General features: G+C 45.2%; 1 protein-coding gene across 1 annotated transcript; it reads right to left on the bottom strand.

Annotated features, from left to right (window-relative positions):
• Positions 1-274: 274 nt before the first annotated feature.
• On the bottom strand, positions 275-22756 carry LOC120066249 (junction plakoglobin-like). Its single transcript, XM_039017494.1, has 16 exons — positions 22628-22756; positions 8675-8727; positions 8088-8258; positions 7583-7836; positions 6349-6587; positions 5875-6076; positions 5281-5425; positions 4955-5058; positions 4387-4725; positions 3692-3844; positions 3435-3554; positions 3158-3308; positions 2095-2216; positions 1719-1761; positions 1221-1376; positions 275-1044 (listed from the first exon to the last, which is right to left on the bottom strand). The coding sequence occupies exons 2-15, from the start codon at positions 8685-8687 to the stop codon at positions 1228-1230; spliced, it is 2205 nt and encodes a 734-aa protein (XP_038873422.1). The 5' UTR covers positions 8688-8727; positions 22628-22756; the 3' UTR covers positions 275-1044; positions 1221-1227.
• Positions 22757-24526: the final 1770 nt, after the last annotated feature.

Below are 24526 nucleotides of genomic sequence, written 5' to 3'. Positions count from 1 at the left end.
GACCACTGAAAATGTTATCCCGCTAGATAGTGACGCGATAAATACATGTAAGTAACTACTACCGACCCAAGATGAGTGGCGGTTCTGACATCAGAAGCACTAGCTATGCATCCTCATCGGATAAAGAGTACTTCCCCTAAATTTGAGTAGGAAAGATGTACTTTACATGCCATACAGAGCGAGAACAACAAAAAAACAGTATGGCATTGCCCCAGATATTCTGTATTACCCAGACTCAATATTCCTACAGTAAAATCATAATCAATACCCAGTCTGCCTGTACTTTAATATATTCTTTATTTTCTTAAACAAAATTGAAGTAAAAACCTTTATGTAGAAAGACAAATTCCCTGTCAGTAGCGTTCCACCTAAGGTTCTTGATTTAGGGCCTCCAGTAGACTCCCGTCTATTGGGTTGTTCTCTTCTACTGTGTGAGTCAACGTAAGAATATTACACCACGGAGTCAGTACCAACTCTAACTCCCTACTAGCTCATGAATTAACTCACTAACTTGTGAATTAACTCATGCAGACTTTTGAGAAACACAGTGGGAAGAATGTTAACAGCAAATAGTGTTAAAAGAAAGTTAAAAACAGCAGTGTCCATTACAAAGGCTGAAGAAAGAAAGCAAACGTGAGCTGTACAGTACACATCGTTGTCCAGTCACCTCTGGCAGTGTTTTTAACCAGTATTGAAATCGAAGGGGAAAAAAGGAAGCTACATGATTATCGTCAAAAAATAAAATCTCTTTGGCATAGATTACCCACCCGAAAAGCGCACACAACCTTAAAATGTACTTGACTAAAAACCTGTGCATCATCATCAATATTATTATTAGAAAACAGAAGGTAAGCCCTGTTAGATTCTGAGCCCCACAGTCAGTGATAATTGCATATACTACATCGAGGTGAGCAGAGACAGATTGACATCACTCCATTTGAAGATTTTGTGATTTCTCCTCTTCTGCTTCCCCCATCTCTCCTCTTCTTCTCCCATCTCTTCTCCTGCTGCCCCCCCCCATCTCTCCTCTCATCCCTTCAGTGCCTGTCGAGAGAACAGCATCTTTATTAAAAGTGGTCCAACTGGTTGACTTCGTGTGTGACTTGTTTTTAATAATAATAGGTGTATGTAACTAATGGCTGCTCTGTCTTCGTGTGTCTGCGCGCTTGACCATAAGAGTGTGGGTACATTTGTCCGTATTATTGGGTGTATGCACTAACCGTTGTCCTAATAGCGCTCAGCATATCCCGGTTGCCTCATGTCATAGGTCATGCCACCACCACCGACCTGGTATTCAACATCGGACATTCCCATCTCTCCATCCATGGGCATGTCAGCAGGGTAGTCTCCATAGTGGTGGTAGCCTGCGTCCAGCTCTGAAACACACACACTTATATCAACACTTTGCAAAATATTTACATTTCTGGAGATGATACCCTTGTATTTTATTCATTAAAAAAATGAGGGGGCCTCACTTTTAACATGGTTAAAGTTATATCGATCAATTATCTCACCTTGACAATACAGTATAATCATGTCAGAAATTCAAATATAGCAAAGCAATACATTGACTAACATTAACTTTAGACAGAAAGCACCCAGTGGAAGTGACTAACTAGCACATTAACCCACACAATAGAGCTACAGCCAGCGTTCTGTTCTGCCCCGTGTGTCAGTCAGTCAGTATGGGCACCTTTCCGCCAGAGTGAGTTACTCACCGTCTGCTGCGTAGCCTGCCTCCATGGGGACAGTGTTGTGGGCCTGGGGAGGGGTCACGAGAGGTGTCAAAATTAAGTCAGCGAGTTGCCCATACATGGTCGACAGAAACCGTGTCACACTGTCTTCTTAAACTGCATCGTCTACCTACTTTTCTCTTAATACAAATATTACACTTTGCCATTTTACAGAAACTTCACATGTAAGAATCTACGAAAATATAATACATGCATTTATCAATGTTAAATTACCGATAGAAGCAAAGTGTTTTTTTCAGTTTCATCGGAATTGAGAGAAGCTGCAATCGTTATTAGATCCTGCAGTGGCTCCCTCCTCGCCATGGATGGCGCTAGAGGCCCCGAGCATAGGTAAACTCACCATTTCCCAGGCGGCGGGGTCGTGCTTGAACAGGGAGTGCGTGAGCTCCACGGACACACGCTTCTTGTAGTCGGAGTTCTTGTCCTCGGAGATGCGGAAGAGAACGGCGGCAGCGTAGGTGGCTGGGAGAGAGGAGAAAGGCGACATGATTACTAACAGTCAGATCATCACACATAGATTGGCAGACAAAGTTTGTCTATACCCAGATCTGAGGGGATGTATCAAATGGCTGCAGTGTGTAATGCTACTTCTCAATCCTTGTCTCTCATTCAACTGAATTAAGGGATCAGATATGGCCCAGACTCAATAATTGGTCAATTATGAGCGAGAGAGAGATGAAAGCCAGCAGAGACTTGCGCCCATTGAGGTTCCACTGGTTTATGGAAATGCAGCCCATTATGCAGTCAGGCTATAAAAAAACATCTTCCAGATAATAACTTCCTCTCAATGGACGCCAAACGACCTCTGAATCTATCCACATGGACCGCAAGGCCCTCCAGCGGGTGTGGATGACGGCCCAGTGCATCACTGGTACCGTGCTTCTACCCATCAAGGACATCTACTGGAAACAGTGCCTGAGGAAGGCACGCAGCATCATCAAGGACCCCACACATCCAATCGCGAGCTGTTCTCTCCCTTACCGTCGGGCAGGCGGTATCGGATCATGCGGTCTGATACCAAGAGGCTCAAAGACAGTTTCTAACTACAAGCCTTCAGACTGACCACCTGCTCTGACTCTCCACACATCACAACTGCTGCTACCAGACTCTTATTATACACTTGCCCCCCCCATCCCCAAAACATGGAAATATTGGACTAGAAATTGTGCCTTCCTGTATTGTACTAAAATGTTTTCCATTTCTGAGCCATTTACTTCGTTCGTATTATTTCTTATTGTTGTTGCATTGTCGAGAAGGAATCTGCAAGTAAGGATTTCGTTGGGCGATGTATACCATTCGTATACCGTACGACTAATAAAAAAACATGAAAAAACATGACACTTGTGGACGCATCTATCACAAATCCTGGGTTTTTGATGTGGTTTTAATAGAAGTGGTCTCACCGATGCCCTCGTTGTTGGAGTGCAGCAGCTCCATGAGCGGCGCGGAGGCTCCCTCTGCGTCGATCATCTCAGCAGACTGCTTGTCCAGGGCCAGCTCACACAGAGCCCCCGCTGACACGCGCTTCACGTTCTCCACTGGAGAGTACAGCAGCTAGGTAGGAGGAGGGAGACAACGGTTAACACACAATATACATGAGATAAAAGCAGCAACAGAGAGATATTGATGTCTTAAAAGTAAGAAACAAATATTTAATACAATTTTTTTTTTTTTACGTACCTGTACAAAGAGTGGGATGGTCTGCATGCTGGCGATCTCTCCCCTGTTGATGGGGTCTCTGGCCATGATGTGCAGGGCCCCTGTGCACCCCTCCACGATCTCCTCCATCCTCACGCCATCCTGAGAGAGAGACAAAGCAAGAGTCAGTCAGCAACAAAAGAGACTAGGGAGGTTAAGAATAGGGCACATTACTGATGTAACAGTTGGATACATTTATATTTTGTATTTTAAGTACATAGATCTGTTTCTACATCTACCTGGTATGTCTGCTGTGCGGCGGAGCCGTGTTTCTGGGCGTCCTGGTGGGCTTTGAGCAGCAGATTGACCAGGCGGGGGATGGCCCCCGCGTCCCTCAGAGGGGTCTGGTTGTCTGGGCACAGTGCCAGGTTACGGATCAGACCAACCACAGCCTGCGGACGAGAGAGGTGGGGTTAGAGACGGACGCCATTTTGATTGGTGATCAAAAAGAATGTTGCTTTCTCTGTGGTTAGAGACGGTTGGTTTTACAAATTTTCACCCATATCATCGTTTATAGTTTCTCTCCCTGTTCTCTCTATGTAGCTTCTTCCTTATCCCTCATTTTCCTCCTTCCATCACATCCTCGTCTTCCTCTTTCCCTCTCTCCTAATGCCTCCTACTTCTTACCTCATAGCGAATTCAGCAGCCGTTTACGTGAATGGTTAGCCCTCTCCCTGGGCAACCATCTGTCAACTATTAATCTCCCTCTATCCCACCACCCCTCGCTCTCTCTCACCTTGATGACAGGCCAGTAGTAGGGCTGGATGTCCCTCTATACACCCCTCCATCCTGACTCCCCTATCCTCTCACCTTGATGACAGGCCAGTAGTAGGGCTGGTTGTCTCTCCATCCTGACTCCCCTATCCTCTCACCTTGATGACAGGCCAGTAGTAGGGCTGGTTGTCTCTCCATCCTGACTCCCTTATCCTCTCACCTTGATGACAGGCCAGTAGTAGGGCTGGTTGAGCAGCTTGACGATCGCGGGAATGCCATAATGCATGCGCACGGCATTCTGGGCCACCTCGGCGTCGGAGTGGCGCGACGTCAGGTGACGCAGGGCGCACACGGCCGGCTCCGCCACATCCTCCTTCTCTCCCGCCCTCAGGACGGCGTGGATGAGCGCCTCGATGCCGTTGCTCTGGGTGACCATGGCCTTGTTGCGAGCGTTGTTGCAGGTGAGGTTGGAGAGGATGCCAGTGGAGCAGGTGAGCATGTTGACGTCGTCAGAGCTCAGGAGACCAACGAGAGTCTGAAGAAGACTGTCCAGGCCCTCCTAGAGGGACAGAGAGAGAGTTTCGTTTATCTGTAATATATTAGTGGTTCTTTAAAATAAAAAAAACTTAAAACATTGCTGTTGCAATAAATAAGAACATTTAGAGTAAATGCAAGTGAGGTAAAAATAGTAAGTTAAAAGGTCAGAGGTTAGGACAAACACGAGAGAAACAGACAGCAGGATGGAAACAGTCTCTATATGTCTCTAGGTTGGAAGGTAGAAGTCTCACCTGTTTAGTGGCAGCGTCCGACAGGTTCCTCAGGGTCCACAGACAGTTCTGCATCAGACGCTGACTGGAGCCTGTCAGGTGCATCCCCAGAGCCTGCATCCCACCTGACAGAGGGGAAACAGAGAGATAAATGGATAGATAAGAGATTCTCTCATATACACATTCTAACTCATTTTACTGCAAAATATGTACTTCATTCATAATCTCATAGCTTTACAACTGAAAAAAAAGAAGCCAATTTCTATTCATTAAAACCACAGTATCAGTCATCGCAAATCTACAACAAGTAACTACAAATACAACCCCCCTGTATTTCAAACACTTACCAGCATCCACGATGGCAGGTTTGTTGCTGGGGCAGACAGAGAGCACTTTGAGCACGCGGCTGGTGGTCCACAGGAGCTTCTCATAGCTGTAGTTCCTCATGATGTGGACCAGGCCCTCCGGACCACTGTTAGCCAGGATGATCAGCTGAGAGAGAGAGAGATATTGGGAAATGGAGTTTAACAATATGAATCAAGCGATAGCATTTCTATGAGCAGCAAACAGTGTGGACATTCACTTTTAGTCCAGCTCGTGACATGTTTGGATGTGCCCAATTCCTCATTTTCCAGTAGGGGTTTAGGCGTTAAAAAGGTTAACGGTAACATCTTCAAAGGGTCAAAACATTCCATGTATCACTCCTGTCCAAACATGCACTTACCCATTAAATAACAGGCAAGCACACACAGGGTAGACATCCCTACCCGGCCACACCTGTCTCATATCCTCACATGCACATAAGCGTGCAGTCACAGAATTACTATGGCAGCCACACCCATGCCAACACAGGGCTATCATTCAAACGCACTCATTCACAATATTGACATGCATAACATCACACCCCTTACACTTAACACCCCCCCCTCCCCTCCCCTCACCTTGCTCTCCTGGTTGCCGTAGGACAGCAGCTGCAGGCAGTCGGTGGTGATGGCCAGGAACTTTGGGTTGCTCTTCTTCAGCAGAGGCACCATTCGCTGCAGGCCGTCGGCCAGGCGCACCGCCATCTTGGCTCCCTCCTGGTGCAGTAGCAGGTTGTGGAGGGTGGTGATGGCATAGAACAGCACAGACTCCATGGGAGAACTGACAGAGGGAGAGGGAGAGAGAGAGTTATCCTAAGGATTTAGATAAGCATAGTTCATTATGAGTCTTACTTTGAAATGCTTTGTCAATCTTGTGGTTGTACGGAGAGAGAAAGCGAGCAGAGAGAGAGACTTGCAACAACTTTCACCCTCAACATGTCATCCCCCACCCAGGTATAGAAGGCCACAAAGTAAAAGAGCTACGAGAGAGCATGAGAGACGAGAGTATGCATTCCCACACACTAACCCCCCGGCAGACCCTCAGACTCCTACCTGAGCATGCGGACCAGGGCAGGGATGCCCCCACACTTGAAGATGGAGAGCAGGCCCTCTCTCTGGTGGGACAGGTTGTGGAGGATGCTGGCTGTAGCCCGGGCTGTCTCCATGTCCCCGGTGTTCTGCATGGCCCGCACCACCGCCGCCACCATCTGGGGGGACGCCATCAGCGCCCGGCGAGACGCCTCCTTACGGGTCAGCTGGTTGACGATCAGGGAGGCTTTGTTGACCACCACCTGGAAGACAGAGGGGGGTTTGGTTAGTTTGAAAGGAGGGAAAATGCAGAGCTATTAACGGGGAAGGGTTGACTATTGGAAAAGTACAGCAATGTGAATGAATGACAGCCAGCTTGACTACCACCTAATGGGGAGGAGTGGTAGAGATGGGTTAGGTTTATGGGGAAAGTGTGATTACTAGTGGTAAATAACATCAATGAATGACTGATTGAATTAATTAATCAATGTCTAAATGACAAAGGTGGATTGATGGCTAGATAAAGAAAAGTACACATAGCCATCAATTCACATTTGTCATTTAGACATTGATTAATTAATTCAATTCAGAATTGAATGGGAAATGCCTCAAATTCCAATTCAATTAATACATTTGAATTGTAGTAGTAAACAGGGTACAGAATTGCAATTCAAATTAATTAAAGGAAATATAATTTAATTATGTGAAATTCAAATGCCTCTTCTATAATGGGTGTAGTCAAATGTATATCTAGTAGATAAAATATCAAACATGTTATATACATGCATATAAAATGTTGTTTCAACAACAGATTTTCAGGACCAACTTCAAATGAATGAGCAAAGTTATTTCATTAATACCACACCCCCCAGAATGCATTAGTTTAACCCTCAAGTTGACCCTAAGACCTTCAAAAAGAAGCCAAACAAATGAAATCATTGGTGGAAATATAACGGTCTATTCTAAGCACTATGGTTAAAAGACTACAGGAACATTGTTTACAGAGAAGTGTGATATATTCCTTGGTATCTGGAAGTGTGACCTGTCAGGGTCAATTAAACGTCCATGTTCTATGACTGAGTGCAATTTCTTTGAATAGCACTGAATAAAATTGTACTTCCTGTTACTCAAACTCAAAAATTCTACATTCTGTGTGGCCAAATCAATTAATGAGCTGAATGGGAGTCAATTAAAAAAAATTCTGAATTGAGCCCAACCCTGACGCAAAGACAGACGTGTCAAACAACCCGTACTGTACCTGGTCCTCATCGTTGAGCAGCTTGGTGAGCTCGGGGATGGCGCGCGTGGCCAGCTCGGCGTCGTCCTGGTAGTTGATGAGGTGGACGATGGCCGTCTTGAGGAGCTGCGAGGGCTCGGCCAGCCGCTGGACGTTGGTCATCTGAGACGGGTCAGTCTGGGTGGACAGGATGGTCGTGCCCTCCATCACCGTCTCTGGGAACATGGCCGCTCGGACACGCTGGGCCCGGGTCAGGGCGTACTGAGACTCCACTTCTACAGGGAGGGAGGAGAGAGGACGAGAAGAGGGGGAGAGGGTCGAGTGGTTTGTATTTTTAGATGGTGGGTTTGAATGATAGTTCAGTATTAAGCAGTAATAAGGTGTTTGTGTGTGAATGTTTTTTTGTGTGTGTTTTAACGCCATGTTCCAAAGTGACAGTGCGTGTTTGTAGCGGGTTGTACTTTTGAATGTTTGTTTATGTCAATTTGAGCGCGTGTATTCAAGCACTAAACTGCGTGCGTCTCACCAGCAGGGTTCTCTGAGACGACGGTGGTGGTGACGGTGCTGTACTGCTTGGTGCTGTACTCGGTCCCATCGTCATCGGTCCTCACTGTGGTGGCTCCTGACTGGATCCCAGAGTCCCCGGCATAGTATGTCTGCTGCCACTCTTTCACCTTCACCCTCCCCTCATTGCCCACTACGGAGGGAAAGAGGGCAGAGAGGTTAGAGTGGAAGTGCACTTTGAAGTAATATATTATCCATGTTCAACACACTTGTTAGTGCCCTCAGGGCTCGCCCACTACAGAGGGAAAGAGGGGAGATCTATGGGGTTATTACAGACTGCACTTAGAGTAATAGCTGACACTCTTGTTAATGCACTAGGAGGGAGAGCAAAGAGGGGTTATTAGAGGCAACACTGCACTTGGAAGTTACCTGTGAGCCATTAGTGCAATAACAAGTATGTTCGACGCATAAGGGGAAGACATTGTGTTCAGTTGAACAAAGGAGAGGAAGGAATATGAGGGAGGAGGAATTAAGAGAAGAGGAAGAAAAAGGAAGAAATAAAAAAGGTTGTGAAAGGGGGAGAATAATATAGCCAGATTATGAACCCACTCTGCATTTCCATGGTGGCCTCCTGGGCTCAAACCAACAACAATGGAGAAGTCCTGAAACACACAAAAAAAATAACATTTAGATCAATAATGATCTTCCACATTTTGCTACAAATTACAATCATACCACTCAATTATTTTACAGTATACAGTTTACTTTCATATTCTTCTAACCTGTTTTAAGGCTAAATATTAAATTAGCCCGTTAGTTCAAATACATTTTATTTCATACCCTTTCTCCCAGGTAAGAATACAGATAGGTGAACGAATGCCCTCCCTCTGAACAGTGCCAGAAATGACAACGCCGAGTCAGCAGCAAAGGCTGCTGAGATAGCAGGGGAGGGTGAGGGGGCAGAGGGACAGCTGCAGGACAGGAACGCCAACTGCTAAGCCCCCGCGGCCTTTAACCCCGGGCAGAGCCTCCGCCTATACATACAGCTGTGGGAGCTAGACACCTGCCTGCCGACTCACAGTATCAGCCACCAGAACCCGCTAGACAGGTTTCTTGTGTGTGTGTGTGTGTGTGTGTGTGTGTGTGAGAAAGTAAGTAGTCATTCATACACACCTTATTCCTCCTAAGATAACACCTTTATAGTGGACAGTCACTCACACACACACAGTTCCTCCTCAAAACACCACTCCTCCTTCACCTGTAACTACAGGCCAACGCTTAACGACCATGAATCACTGGCTGATTTAAGATAAACACTCCCACCTCAGTTTTTTTTTCTCAACCCTTATCAAGTCATTTTCCCGGCAGTACCTGTCTCTTATCTCCATTCTGCTCTCTTGTTGTGACCATCTATCACACACCCGGGCTCCAAAGATGCGGATGTCGATTAAGGCAGCCCTCCGCACCTCTCTGATTCAGAGGGGGTTGGGTTAAATGCGGAAGACACTTTTCAGTTGAATGCATTCAGTTGTACAACTGACTAGTTATACCCCCTTTACCCTTTCCCCTCCTCTCCTGAACTATCCGTCATACAGCTAAAGTGCATTCCTTCTGCAGTGTTGGTTTGGACCTCATCTACTCTTTCCCCATTTAAAAATGATTCCTCACCTGGTTCACTCAGTTGGCCCAATGTGGTTTCTGCATTATGATGCATTTACTTGCCGACTCATTCTATTGCAGCCATGTTAGCTCACCATTAACATTACATGGGGATATTTAACCAACGCGATCTAACTGAATGGTCTAGAATTACACCCATATTCTAAAAGTTCCTTACAATTAAATGCATTTTAACTTTGTTTGGAGCCATTTCCCAAAGAGCAAAGATCAAGTGTGTGAGTCTGTCCATGTGTTTAAGCGTTTGTTTATGGGCATATTATTTTCCGTGTGTGTGTGTGTGTGTGTGTGTGTGTGTGTCTCTCTCACATTGCACACATTCCTAATTCTGATGAAGTCTGATGGTCTGATGGTCTTCAGACTCAAAATAACCTCTGGTGCAGGAAAGAGCTAGTTGGAGGATGACCCACATCCACTCCAATATAAAACACTCAGGTTTCACTGAACAAAACGGCACGACTTCTACACTCAACCCACCACTCACTCAATACATGAACAATGATGGCTCGTTCACTGCAGTTAAAATGCGATGGGAGCGGCACGTGATGCTACAGTCCACTCTACAATGTCACCCGTGTGTGGTTCAGATGTTTGCGGTGAAGGGAGTTACTGTAATTGAAGGGATGGGATTCTTTGCTGGACACAGACATTACTGACATGCTGTGTGTGTTTGTGAACTGGATAGGATTGTGGGAGAGTCAGTGGGAAGAGTCAGGCTGTTTAGAGCCATTCTCCCAAAGGGCAAAGGCCAAGTGTGTGAGTGTCAATGTGTTTACACGTTTCTGTTTACGTGCATCTCATTTTTCATACGCATGAATGTAGCAGCTTGAGACGTCACACAATTCCATATGAATGCGCCATACGTCCAAGAATTAGCTAAGATCAACTATGTATGATGAAGCCGATTTATTTTGCACTGCTATTCCTTATTCATACGAGAGTGGGTATTCATTTGACGCTTTTAAACCATTATATTTACCTGCTTATTTCTAGACTCAGGCCGCAAATACATACATGAAATACTTCCTATGAGGCATGACAGAGAGGAGCCTACAGATTCACTTAATATTGCCATCAATGGAAAAGTCTGACAAATATACGTTTCTTTCCAAATATATGCAGCTATGGAAATGAGGTGGAGGGTTGTACTGACTACCGTATGGCAGGAATGAAGGAAAGCAGATCCATTTTCCACCTTGTAGTAGCTAGGAGAGATAATGTGGCAAGTCGTGACAGCATGTCCCCCTGGCGTGTTTGTACTTGATGGGCGATGCACTAACATTCCTGGCTACCTCTGCCTTACCTTGTATGCAATCCAGGCATCTCCAGGTACTGTATTTGCATATGTGTGATTATGACCTAATACAGTAAACATAATATATCCATCTATGAGCTTTACTATGCAAAAGCATATTAGTTTCATCTCGTATATAGGACTGTTTTAGAAATATAATTGCCATCCCTCTGGAAATCACGTAACACAAGTTATTTTATGCCGCTCCAAAGTATTTTTGTACATGCGAGGTAGTAGAACTATTGTACCAGCGTGCATAACTACTCTTGTCTGAAATGAGTCTGGAGTTGCTCTGTGGGTCTGCCAAGCAGTGAGCCTGTTACGGATGAGAATGATAGTACCACACCCTTCTGCGTTAGCCCCGGGGCTCAGAATGGGGGATGTGTGTGTTTGATGTGTTCTCATGTTTCAATCTCTAGAACTGGAGAGTTTTCACGCGTTTCCCACAGAGACCAGAAGTGTAGTGGAGATGCGTGTATAATTCTCACTAATGAACTTCCTGTGTTTTCCCCAGGGTTCAGAGAGAAATTAGATTGTGTGTGTTTATTCTAGACCCTCCACCCAGAGAGCCCTCATGTGCACTTATCTCACTGGCATTTGGAACAACAGACTGGTGAGTCACAGGCAAGTCACCATGTTGCCATGGGAGTGTCAGTGTGTGTGTGTGTGTGTGTGTGTGTGTGTGTGTGTATATACAGTATGCATCGGTCTCACTCTAGGCCCTTGAGAGGTACTTGTGCCTATCTCAGCTCCATTGGGAATAGTCGAGTCACAGCCCAGCCAGCTTGCTAGCTGACCTATGGGGGTTCACAGTGAACGGGGCGTTGGCGTTTCTGTCTGAGCTTGTACTTTACAGGTACAAGCTGAGTCATCATGGACACAGAAAATGTCTCCCAGGCTCTTTCCCCACCTCTCCTACTCTCTCTCTCTCACTCTGTGTTTAAATAGAGGTGTGGCACTCATTTCTCCTTTTCCCAAGCTTGGGAGTGTCTCGTCGTTTCAACTGTGCCAATTACCATTAGGTAATAATAAATTAGATGATACTGGAAAAAAATAATACCTTGGCAAAATTCCAAAACACTAGGCATGCTGTATATCCTGGTTCCACAAGCTTATACACACACACACACACACACACACCTGGAAGATGAAAAAGGAACGTTTCATTGTTTTTGGTGAATCTGTGAGTGTTTGTGCTATCTGTTTTCCTGGGCAAGGCAGCGGGTTCAGACAACGCGTTCCGATTCGATTGTTGCGACACACCCCGCATCACCTTAGTAACAAAGGCTTCACTCACACACACACACACACTATACTGTTGACTTTATCTAGGTCTATCAACTCTTCCTGGTTGTCCATCAATCTTATTCTCACGCGTTTTTGTAACTGTGCAAAACAGCCTCGGCAGCCTTGACCCCGACTGCACCAGACTATAGATGGCTATAGTGATAGAGTTGATATGCTAGCAGAGAAGAACAGATAGGAGAGAGAGGGAGGCATGTTGAGTGTGTTTCTACAGTGTTCTGGGTGCTGGTAAAACATCAGACCTAGAACTTGTGGCTCCTTCACCAAACCACCCCCCATTAGGAATCAACTGGAAATGAAAAGCACGGATTGCTTGAGCTGTGTTGACCACAAGTTAAAAGTAGTAGTAGTATTGCAATATGTCGTCTACTGACAGAAAGACACGGTGTATACCTGCCAATGAACACTGCTACATCGTGGGTAGTGACCAGGAACTGCTGTTGGATTTCATGGTGTGTACTTCGGAGTGGACTTTGCTCCTCGGCCCTGCATTCTAAGTAGTGTGGTTGGGTTAATGACTGATGGACTCACTCCCTCCTACTGTACCTTGTTTCATTATCTTTCACCACTGCACTAGGAGCTATTCTTTCCTTTTCCAAAGCCCTGCCCACCCCCACTCTATTGTTCTTCCTGAGCTACTGGGATAGTTTGGAGGATTCTGATCTTGGGTCAGTTTTGCATTTCCCCCACTAATGGTTAAGGTTAGGATTGGGGGAGGAGAATGTGATCCTAGATATACCTAGGGGAAGCTTTACCCTAGAGCATTCTGAACTGATGGTCAGGACTTCCAGGAAGCACAACACATTGAGGGCAGGAATGTCTGACTGTCAGAGAGCCCCCATTAGATGAGAGTGAAAGAGAGAGATGAATGCGGTTTGGCCCCGTCGCTCTAATCCTGGTGTGACATTCCACACTAGCCCCAAACATTTAGCCTCGTTCACACACTTTCCCGCTGCGAACATCAACCAAAAATAGTCCTGAGCTAAAATCTCTCTCTCTCTACACTGCAAACAAACACCATCACCTCCTCGCAGACAAACAACTCATAATAACTATAGTCACACATCCAAACGATCCCTTCCTGACTAAATGTGCACACACAGACGCTGTGTCAGTGGATGATTAACTAGGTTCCACAGATGGTGTGAATACTGCTCATCATCTCCAGCCTCCACACACAGGCATGTCAGACTGGGGAGTGTCCTCATAACCCTGGCAAGGTGCGGCAGTGTGTGTGTGGTCTTTGGCTCCTATCTGGCAAAACACACCCATTCGCTGGAGTGTATAAACCACAGCATTGCTACATTCAAATTGGAACCTCTTCACAGCCCTATCCATTTATACACTGACTTGAAATCAAAAATGGGTATCAACTTAAGCCTTGACACACTAAAAGAGATCCAGCAGGTTTACCAAGATAAGGTTGACTAAACCAGGCTAGCCTAAGCTACACCCAAAAAGAATGAAGAGGGCTAAATGGCAGAGTGGAAGAACCCAGATCTAAGGAGATAAAAAAGGGTTCAATCCGTGTCAAACGCCTGATGGGGAAACAAACAATGGTGGACGTGTGGCTAGACGCATCATAGACCTTCACAGTCTAAACATTGTGGGTCTCTAAAGCCGATCATAAATCTACATCTGAGAGCAGTAATACAATGTGCAGAATCTCTTTCTGGTCTCGTAGACAGAGGTTTGTTTTCTTGATCCTTGATCCTGGTAGACTTGTTCCACAGACAGCCATAAGAGACAGAGGGATCAAGAGACTAGAGATAGTTGTGAGAGGTGGGGGGGGGTACAGATCAAGCAGATTAAGTCCCATTACCACACATCTGTAAAGCTGCGTTCACCATCTGTGTATAAGATGGACCTGCCTCCCCTCACCCATACACACAAACATACGCACCGTGACACACACAGATGGACACAGACACACACTAGGGTTTAATAGCGGGAACTGGGTTAGCAAGATTAAGAGCTTTTCCGCCCAAACCTACTCCTGTTTCCCGGGATAAATAACTGAGAAACCGGTAAATAATTTCTAAGAACAGCATGATGTGAAATGGAACTGTTCATTTATAATGTCATGTCTAAAATCGGTCTTCTCTACAGACTTTTCTGCATGATCAATCAACATTCAGGGTGGTGACAGACTGCACATCTCATATGGAGCGCAACTCACAATGCATGTCTTCACTCTTGCACAATACTCACCGGCCATCGGCTGGCCTCTCTCCTTAACTCTTGTGGAGTCCCAGGAAAAGCTAGACTAGAATTTATTATATTTGTGGACTAAGAGGGATGCAAGCTTGCTGAACGTTAAATGCTATGGTGATAGACTATAGCAGTTATTTATTCAGACCCATAACCATTCAATCTCGGTGAAGAGAAGCGAAATCCGTCTACATCTTATTCACGAATGTCATTGCAAGGAAGGCCAACGATTTAACTGACGAGAACGAGGAAGCAACAGAGAGAGAGGTAATACGCATTACTCACGTCGTACAACATTAGGATAAATATTACGAAAAGGTAGGCCAATGAGTCAGCCTACTAACTATAAAAATGTAAAATAGGCCATTTATATTTCAAAATTAAAATCTAATTTACTAGCTTACAAATGTCCTGCACCAGCATCACATGATCTCTCCCAGCTTCATGGTTTGAACAAGGTGCATAATTCCAGTCCATGTAAACAATAATACAGCCCACAGTTAAAACGTTTACTGGAGGTTGTTTGAATGTATTTACTATGGGCTTGGATCTTTTTCTGTCGTGCGTAATGTGCATTAGCCTATTGGATAACGGCACAATCATTTGGGCTTTTTTGGGGCTTGGGCTAATAAAATGTATTTAATGTATGGCTCATCTGGCTCAGGTAGCATCAAGCTTGAATTTTCATGCCGACCAAAGCTCTAATCAAATCCTAACATTTATATGACACTCCCGGTTTTGGTAGGAAATGTTATTTAGCAGACACTCTTCTATAGAGCGACTTACAGTTAGCGCATTCATCTTAAGATAGCTAGGTGGGACCACCACATATCACAGGCATAGTGAGTACACCTTCCCTCAAAGTAGCTATCAGCAAAGACCGAGCTAGTAAGGGGGTGGGGTTGGAGCGAGGAGGGCGATTATTTTAAATACTCTGAAGTGGTAAGGTTTCAGGTGCTTTCGGAAGAGATGGGCAGGGACTCTGCTGTCCTAGCTTCAGGGGGAAGCTGGTTCCACCGCTGGGGTGCCAGGACAGAGACGAGCTTGGACCTGCTGAGTCATAGCTACTTGGTGTTGCTGAGAAATACCAGGTTACCCAGGAGAAAAATTATTTATTATCGGGATGGAACATTTGTAAAATACCGGGGGGGGGAAAATTCAACACACACACACTTTCTCTCTCTCTAAATGGATCTGTGAGTGGCTGGCTTGCCAGCTGAGCCCTGCGGTCAGTAAGTGCTCTCTAGACACGGTACACACACAGCTGTGCCCCCTGTGTGTGTATGGCAGGTGGTCTTGGTCCAGCTAGCCTGCTGAGAGAAACCTTAAAGCCCTCAGGACCCTCTCACCACCATCTCCCCTTCTTATTCACACTCTCCCACTCACCCTTCACATTGTCCTCTGTGGGACTACGGGAAGAAATAGGGGTTAATTGGCCAATTGTGGAGTATAAAAATCTATACGGGAGGATGTGCAGTGGTGTGGAGCGTGATGCTAATGGATCTACTGTGTGGGCTACAGGAAGTTGTGGGTATTCCACGGTCAGACCAGGCTATGACTCAGCAGCACCGGGGGTCTGGATTGTTTTTTCCCCCAGTCAGAGGGATAGGCTCAACAACATTTGCTACTCAGAGAGAATTGTTTCCCATGTAGATACAACTACATCAAAAACTAATGTTGGGCCAATATTTAATTACAGTTAACAGTCAAAATTGAAGAAAGGTGCAGGAAACTCCTATCTGTGAATGTTTACTTTAGGTGAATGCTCCCACTTGAGTGTAGGCTACAGTCCATTTATACCAACTTCAGTGGCCCTCAACTTGAACAAGACAACCTCTCCCTCAACTTGAACAAGACAAAGGAGATGATCGTAGACTACAGGAAAAGGAGGGCCGAACACGACCCCATTCACATCGATGGGGCTGTAGTGGAGCAGGTCGAGAGTTAAGTTCCTTGGTGTCCACATTACCAACTAACTATCATGGTCCAAACACACCACGACAGTCGTGAAGAGGGCACGACAACACCTTCTCCCCCTCAGCAGACTGAAAAGATGTGGCAAGGTTCCCCAGATCCTCAAAAAGTTATACAGCTGCACCATCGAGAGCATCCTGACCAGTTGCATCAGCGCCTGGTATAGCAACTGCTTTGCATCCGACCGTAATGCGCTACAGCGGCTAGTGCGTATGGCCCAGTACGTCACTGGGGGCAAGCTTCCTGCCATACAGGACCCATATACAAGGCAGTGTCAGAGGAAGGCACAAAAAATTGTCAAAGACTCCAGTCACCCATGTCATAGATCGTTTTCTCTGCTACCGCACAGCACCAAGTCTAGGTCCAAAAGGCTCCTTAGCAGCTTCTACCACCAAGCCATAAGACTGCTAAACAATTAATCAAGTGACCACCTGGACTATTTGCATTGAAACCACCCTCATTTTTGTTTTTACATTGCTGCTACTCCCTGTTTATTATCTATGCAGTCACTTTACCCCAAACTACATGTTACAAATTACCTCGACTAACCTGTACACAGCCTCATTATTGTTATTTTAATGTAACTTTAACATTTTTACTTTAGTTTATTTAGTAAATATTTTCTTAACTGCATTATTGGTTAAGGGGCTTATAAGTAAGCATTTCACGGTAAGGTCTGCACCTGTTGTATTCGGCACATGTGACAAATAACATTTGATTTGAGGTTAGTGTCCACCCCGAGATTGGAAGGTTGGGAGTTCGATCCCCGGCCGAGTCATACCAAAGACTGTAAAAATGGGACCCCATCAGTCTCTGCTTTGCACTCAGGAGATAGATTGGAGGTAAGGCCCCGTGATAGACTCGCATCCTGTCCAGAGGGTTCACTCATAGGCTCCTGCCCTACGAGCTGCTCCAGCTACTTTCTTACAGTCCATTTATCAGTCCACTGATAGCAGCCAGTCGATGGAACTCCCCTCTCGGCTCCACTAGCATGCCAAACCCCCACTACAGTCAGGCACATTGAAAGGCTTAAGTACACAACGCAGGGCCCTGCTGGCAGGATCGCATGTGAACCAGAGCGCTAGCACACATTCTACAACTTGAAAGAGTGGACGATATCTGATTCTGTGAAAATCCATGTCTAAGAGAACCTGCGTGTCAAAGACATTTTACATCTGTTTATAATACGCTTTCAAGAGTCAAAGCATGAAGTCTCTCTGACTTTAAAAATCGAGGATTTGGCCTAGTCTGAGTTTTAGAGTTTGGCTTACTGGACTTGGTGAAAAGCTTCATTATCACCCTAGCTAAATACAGTGACAGCATTATAAAACGGTGGCCATTCCCAAGACTAACAGCATGGTTTTACATTACAGCAGCTACACGGTGTCATTAGCAGTGATTCATCAGGAGAAATGCAATGCCTTCGCTAATGTTATTACTGTGCTAATTGACATAGCCCGGAAAACAGCTAGCAGTCAACTGACAACTAAAAATAAACGATGACTTGCAAGTCATTCACCAAGTCAATGTAGGTTTTATTGGACATAGTGTAACACAATAATGTCTAACCAGTAACTGATTAAATAATCATTCTAAAATAGTAGGCTTACATCCATCAGTAGATGTGTCGAAAGAGTGTTACACCAGACCAGAGGGGGTACAGTTGGCTCCGACTGGGACGAGCTATTTGGGTAATTCATGTTTACTCCCTGTACGCTCCTCTCACTATGAATTATAGGAGGTCTGTGTTGTCTCTGAGGTGTGGAAGTGCAGACTAGGATCAGATTACACAGAGAAGGGAAGGAGGAGGGGCCAGGGCAAAGGGCAGGAGGAAAGTGTGTAGCAGTACAACTAGGCCTTCATGTCTGTGTGGCTTCTCTGATGTAACAACAACTGAGGGCCTATGGAAGGCTCTGTGGTCTATGGAAGAAGGCTGAACCGTCATTGTGGTATCTGAAGAGTTGAGCTTGCCTTGTTTCCGGTCTCCATTGTTATAGAGCCCCCAAACTCAACTCTGGACCCGAAGCCAGTTCCACTGCTTTCCCCCCCTCCATTGTTCCCCTCTAAACAAGGACTGATTTAGACCTGGAACACCAGGTGTGTGCAATTAATTATCAGGTAGAACAGAAAACCAGCAGGCTCCGGATCTTCTAGGGTAAGAGTTGAGTACCCTTGTTAGAGAGTAACGAGAGGCTGTGTTGTCACTGCAAGGAAGGACGATGCGGCATGAACTAATGTAACATGCTGGGCTGCTGTCCACAAATACTCCGTATGGAGGTAGAACGGACGAGGAGGCTGGTGTCACACCATCTAGGGCGAATGGGAGGACGGCAATGGGAGTGAATGAAAATAAGTATTTTATAGTGAGCTCAGTTTCTCAGTTCTCGATGGGGACTATACAAGAGTTTTCTACAGAGCATCTAGAATGAATGTCTGTCATCGTTTGGACAGCGAGGTTCGCTTGGTCCCATCTAAAGCCCTCCTTTAGGGTTAGTGGGGAGGCTTCGCCTGCTGCAGCGTGGATACTGGATATATGCATGGCTGTGCTGGTGAGCATTGAGGCGATGCGACAGATGATGAATATTTCAGAAAGATCAGAGGCGGAAGGGAGGCTAGGGAGAGCACGGAGGATTAAATCTGAGAGGACGCTAAAGAATACCACACACCCCCCAAAAGATGTTTGTCTGACAAAGCCTGTACCAGACATCCTCCGTGGAGGGGAAGCTTGAGTAGCTACATTTACCTGCAGTGTTCATGCTTCCACTTCTAAAATGTTCTTCATGTAAACCGTGACCGATATGAAAGACGACAGGGGACTGAAGCACGGACGGAAGAGTACAGATAACTTTATTTCTTTGGTGGAAGTGAGGTTATTGTGAGGTGTTGCTTCCATAAAAGGTCACCTACACGTCATTGTGCATCAATCATTCTAACAGACACTTCATATCTGTGTGTGACTTATAGAGTCACTCTTCTAGATGGAGGCTGATGATTCTCTTCTCGGATACTGCATGTCTCCGACGGTGAAGAATTCCCAGTCGTTAGCGTTCCTTTTCCACCACACCCGCACTCCTCCCTTCCTCTCCCGCTCATTGGAGTGCAATTAACGGATGAGTAGGAAGTGGGAGATGAGAGCAGAGTGAAGAGCGACACCAGCGCAATGACTAGGAGTAATCATCCGAGTCAACTTACTGAGAAGCATTGCTCAGAGCAGGCTAAACGAACCAGCCCAACTGTAAAATCTGTATTTAAGTCACTCATGGATTCAGGAATCCTGTCCACTCCAATCCCTCCCTTCTCGTGAAACTATGTCAGTAATGAAAAAATTATCAATGATAATATATTCATAAAAGAAACAGACAGTAATGGATGCAGCCATTTCCAGCATGCTGTCGGCAGATGTGGCCTGGTAGTTTATGAAGAGCTGTCTGATAGGAGCCGACTTGAAAATAATACAGATGGCAGAGCAGTACCAGACTTCCAGAGCACCAAGTGATGGGGAAAAACGGTTGTTAGGCCTCCCCAGAAAAAAAATGTATAGAGTGAATAATTCATATTTGTGACGGTAATGGGAGCACAGCTGTGTTGGTCACCCGGGCGATGCCAGCTTGGATGGATTCTTTCATATCGTGCCACCTCTGCCACTCCACTGATGAGTGGGAAGAGGGTTCCAAGACGCTTTGGGCCTCTATTGTTTGTTTAATCATGGCATTCTCCAAGTCAGAGGCTCAGGCGTCAGACCCACCTTCTGTTCTCCGTCGATAGACTTTATTACTTCATATCTTCTGTTCTGCCCTTGTGTAATGTCCTTGACACTTGCAACAGCTGTCCAATATGGAAGTCGCCTTAGTCTGGGGATAACATATCAAAAGATAGGGATTTTTGTCTTTGACGTCGTTTGTTGTTCTATGCCAAGAATTTTAAAAAATGGTGGCGATGGGGAGGGTAGAAGTCAGAGTAAATCTGCTTTGAGTTGATAACAGCATTGTCTGAGAAGATATCTTAAGCCCCTGTCCGGTTGATTTAACCCTTAAGAGATTAGGCCGCTATCGTCCCACCTCCTCTTTAACCCCAGATAGAAGACAAGCCCATATCATTGCTGACCAGAAAAAAAACTGTCTTCCATCCCCATATGTAGCCTACACATGCACGCAAACAGGCTCGACCTGGATACACACATTGGCACTGAGGCCTGGTCCCACGCGTGGCCTGATTAGGTTCTGTGGTGTAACTGAGCCCCCTGTTCTGCTCAGGCGCCACCGGGGAGGGAGGGCAGGGGGTGAGGAGAGAGACTGAAGTCAAGACGAGGGAGGACAATTAGGTAGGGACGGGTCATTTTAGAAGTGGCAAACGTGGAACCAAGTTAGACACACGTAACAAGACAGCATGATAAAAAAAAGGAAAGAAAAGAAAGGAGGAGATATATGGAGTTGGTTGAATCGTCGGTAATCCCCTCGCCCCATGCTGGCCTAATGTAGGACAATATCAAGGAATTAAGCAGGGGGAAGGATTAGCGCCAGTATGACCCCAGCTGCAGCTGAAAATCTCAGCCTAAACCCCGCAGAGGCAGACAGACAGCAGCCCCAGGCGAGCCAGACTGCACCTCATGGCACAGCACCAGCAGCATGGCAGGCCTGGCCAGGGCAGACCAGGAGAATGCACTGGCGTAGAGAATGTGTGAAAGGATGAAACTCGATTCAACCTGACATCCATTCAAAACATCAGCTGGGCTCACTGGCCCAGATTCAGTATGCTGTTGAATGCCACTTGGTTGTTTTGATGCGATTGTTCTTGGTTGTTTCTGGTCATTGGAATGGCATGATCATGACTGGTGTGACAGCTCTCCATTTTGACAGGCATCTGTCCAGCCCTAATGCCAGGCTGTGCCATGTCAAATTTGACATGGACAGTTATTAAAGTTGGTCTTGGGAGTATTTGAAAAGGCTAAACCACGTAAGATGAGCAAAACAAGATAATGTTATTTCGGTTGCATGTTGTAAGTGAAAGTGGATTTAGTTGTGAAATAAAATGAGAGGATCTGTGCTCTGCTATTGCAGTGGCATAGAGGGGGTAGTAAAACTACTGTAACTAATGGCATATGGTTCCCTTTGGAAAAGGATGAAGTATGAGGCAATAGAGGCTCACTGGTATGGATAATGTCATCAGCCTGAACACCTGGTTTGTGTCCAATGAGCCTTGATCAAAAGTAGTGCACTATATAGGGAATAGGGTGCCAATTGGGACAAAGACATGGACATTACTGGCACCACTTCCCTTGTGGATCTGAACTGCCCTAAAAGAGAATGTATTGTAGGTGTGAAAGTCTTGTAAGGACATTTTGGTATCACTGCCTCGTTGTTGATCAGTATTATTCATCCTGACCCATTATGTATGTGTGAACCATGCAGGCACTCATCATGTCATGCCCCACCCCCAACTCACTGGGGTTGTCAAAGCCCGGGGGGGGGGCAGTGGATTTGACAATGGATGAGGGGTAGACGAACTTCGATCACTCTACTGTGTACCCACACGGTCACACCACTAATGACTTTCAGCTCTATTCTATTCAAATGTGCACGAAGTCAAGAAGTTAATCAATAGTTTGTCCCCCCCCAAAATTGCGCACATTTATTTGGCAGGAACAGCGTTTGACAAAAACCTTGTAGTGACATAAACCATCAACATTTGCTCTTAAATAGGCAGGAAGGAGTAAACGTTTTGTAACAGAGGAAACGTTTTGCAACAGTATCGGCGTAATGAATACACCCACGATAACTAATGTCGTACTTTTTAACGACGTTTGGGTGGTGACTAGACACTTGACAATAGGAAAGGAACATTACGCTATTCTGCCATCGGGTCCAGAGACAAATATAAAAATTGACGGAGACAGAATGTCAGAGATAGACTACATTGTATCCAGACCGGGAAGAACATTTATGGAACGCTGGGAAATTATGTTTCCAGTTTAGAGACACGCGCAACACAGGAATGGAGAAACTGTGATTATCCTATCCCACTCGACTCACTTGACACGAATTTACTCTCTCCGAAGACTGTCAATACACGGGAATGTGACAATAAATACCTATCTTTCTTACCTGTCAAAATACAAGAAGTTGTTTCGAATATTCCAAGTCTACGCAGGTCCACAAACAGACTTTTCCAACGATATACTTTGTCCTCTATGCCTCACCTCAACTGCGGTAGGATATTACTCAGAACAATGAGTAAAAAGCCTAACACCGGAGACTCCGCCCCTCTTGCCATAAGCGCTATCGACCCGACCCCACCCTTTACTTCTCCACAATTTGGAATTTAAACGCAATTGGCCAGAACAAAACAAAGGTGTGTTTACTTGAGTCTATCGACCCATTAAAATGAAACCTCTGTAGAGTAATATGAATATAAATGTTGTTTCACAAAGGTATTTTTGGTCAACTACATTACTAAAACATTGTTGTTTTGTTCTTTTCGAATTTACAACTATGGCTAAAATGTTAGTGGTTAGCATGCCCTGCTAACACACAGGGTATTAGTCTACCTGTGTGAGAAAGTAGCCTACAGAACAGCCACACCTTAGGCTACGTCATGAAACTTGCCTAGACAGAAGGTGAGTCACATGGGTAGACACATTTTTATAGAGAAGACAGCCCACAGTGGTGGAAAAAGTATCCAATTGTTATAATAGAAAAATACTCCAGTAAAAGTGAGTCACCCAGTAAAACACTACTTGAGTAAAAGTGTAAAAGTATTTGGTTTTAAATATACTTAAGTATCAAAAGTAAAATTATTAATAATGTCAAATTCCTTAAATTAAGCAAACCAGACGCCACCATTTTCTTGTTTTTTATTTATTTACGGATAGCTGGGGCACATTCCAACACTCAGACATAATTTACAAACAAGGCACGTGTGTGTAGTGAGTCCTTCAGATCAGAGGCAGTAGGGATGACTAGGGATGTTCCCTTGATAAGTGCATGAATTTGACAATTTCCCTGTCCTGCTAAGTATTCAAAAATGTTACAAGTACTTTTGGGTGTCAGGGGAAATGTATGGAGTAAAAAGTACATTATTTTCTTTAAGAATGTAATGAAGTTAAAGTAAAAGTTGTCAGAAATATAAATAGTAAAGATAGCCCAAAAAGCTACTTAAGTAGTACTTTAAAGTATTTTTGCTTAAGTACTTTACACTACTGCACACAAATACACTCATACAAACCACAAACGTCTGTGACTTTCACCTTGGAGACAGCCCACACAAATACACTCATACAAACTACAAACGTCTGTGACTTTCACCATGGATTTAATGTAACCTGGCACTTTTGCTTTGTTTTTGTTGTCTGCTTTTTCTGTGAGGAAAATCACACAATCACCATCCAAGACAGTGACGATGGGGTGTTGTTGCCCCTAGACACCCATCTAAGGTCATGAGAGAGGGAGAAGAAGAAAGTGCAAGACAGACGCAAAATGCAAGATAAATCTGGATCCATAATTTTAACCCACATTCACACTCTCATTCGTCTTTTCGAAAAAACCTTTCTCATTGGGCACAGAGAGAGTTTTGGTAACTTGTGGATGAAAATTCAAAGTGACACCCTGCATGGTGTTAGGAGTCTAGAAAGGATAGAGAAGGAGGTTACGTGAGGAAAGTGACAGAGAGAAAGTGAACATGTGGATAGTGTTTTTCTCTCGCATGCTGTATGACAGAGTGAAATAGGTCAGTCCATATCCTGCCTCAGGGTGTATTATTGTCAGGCTAGCAGCTAGCTGTCCATTGTGACAGCCATGTTCTATCCCCCTAGACTGGATGAGACAGGGGCCAGGGCCGGTGGCACGGCATATTGGGTCTGTGCTGCTGATTATATAGGCCATGCGTCTGGGTGTAAAAGCATGTGTGTGGTTGACAGACTAATGTCTGAAAGCCTTAGGGCTAATTGACACTTCTCATCATAAACTTGTGTACTTTGTGATTATGTTGCCTAGTCTACTCTTAGT

The sequence above is a fragment of the Salvelinus namaycush genome, chromosome 2 (assembly GCF_016432855.1).
Source record: "Salvelinus namaycush isolate Seneca chromosome 2, SaNama_1.0, whole genome shotgun sequence".
In the NCBI taxonomy this organism is placed as follows: domain Eukaryota; kingdom Metazoa; phylum Chordata; class Actinopteri; order Salmoniformes; family Salmonidae; genus Salvelinus; species Salvelinus namaycush.
This window is presented reverse-complemented; position numbering and strand designations above follow the sequence as displayed.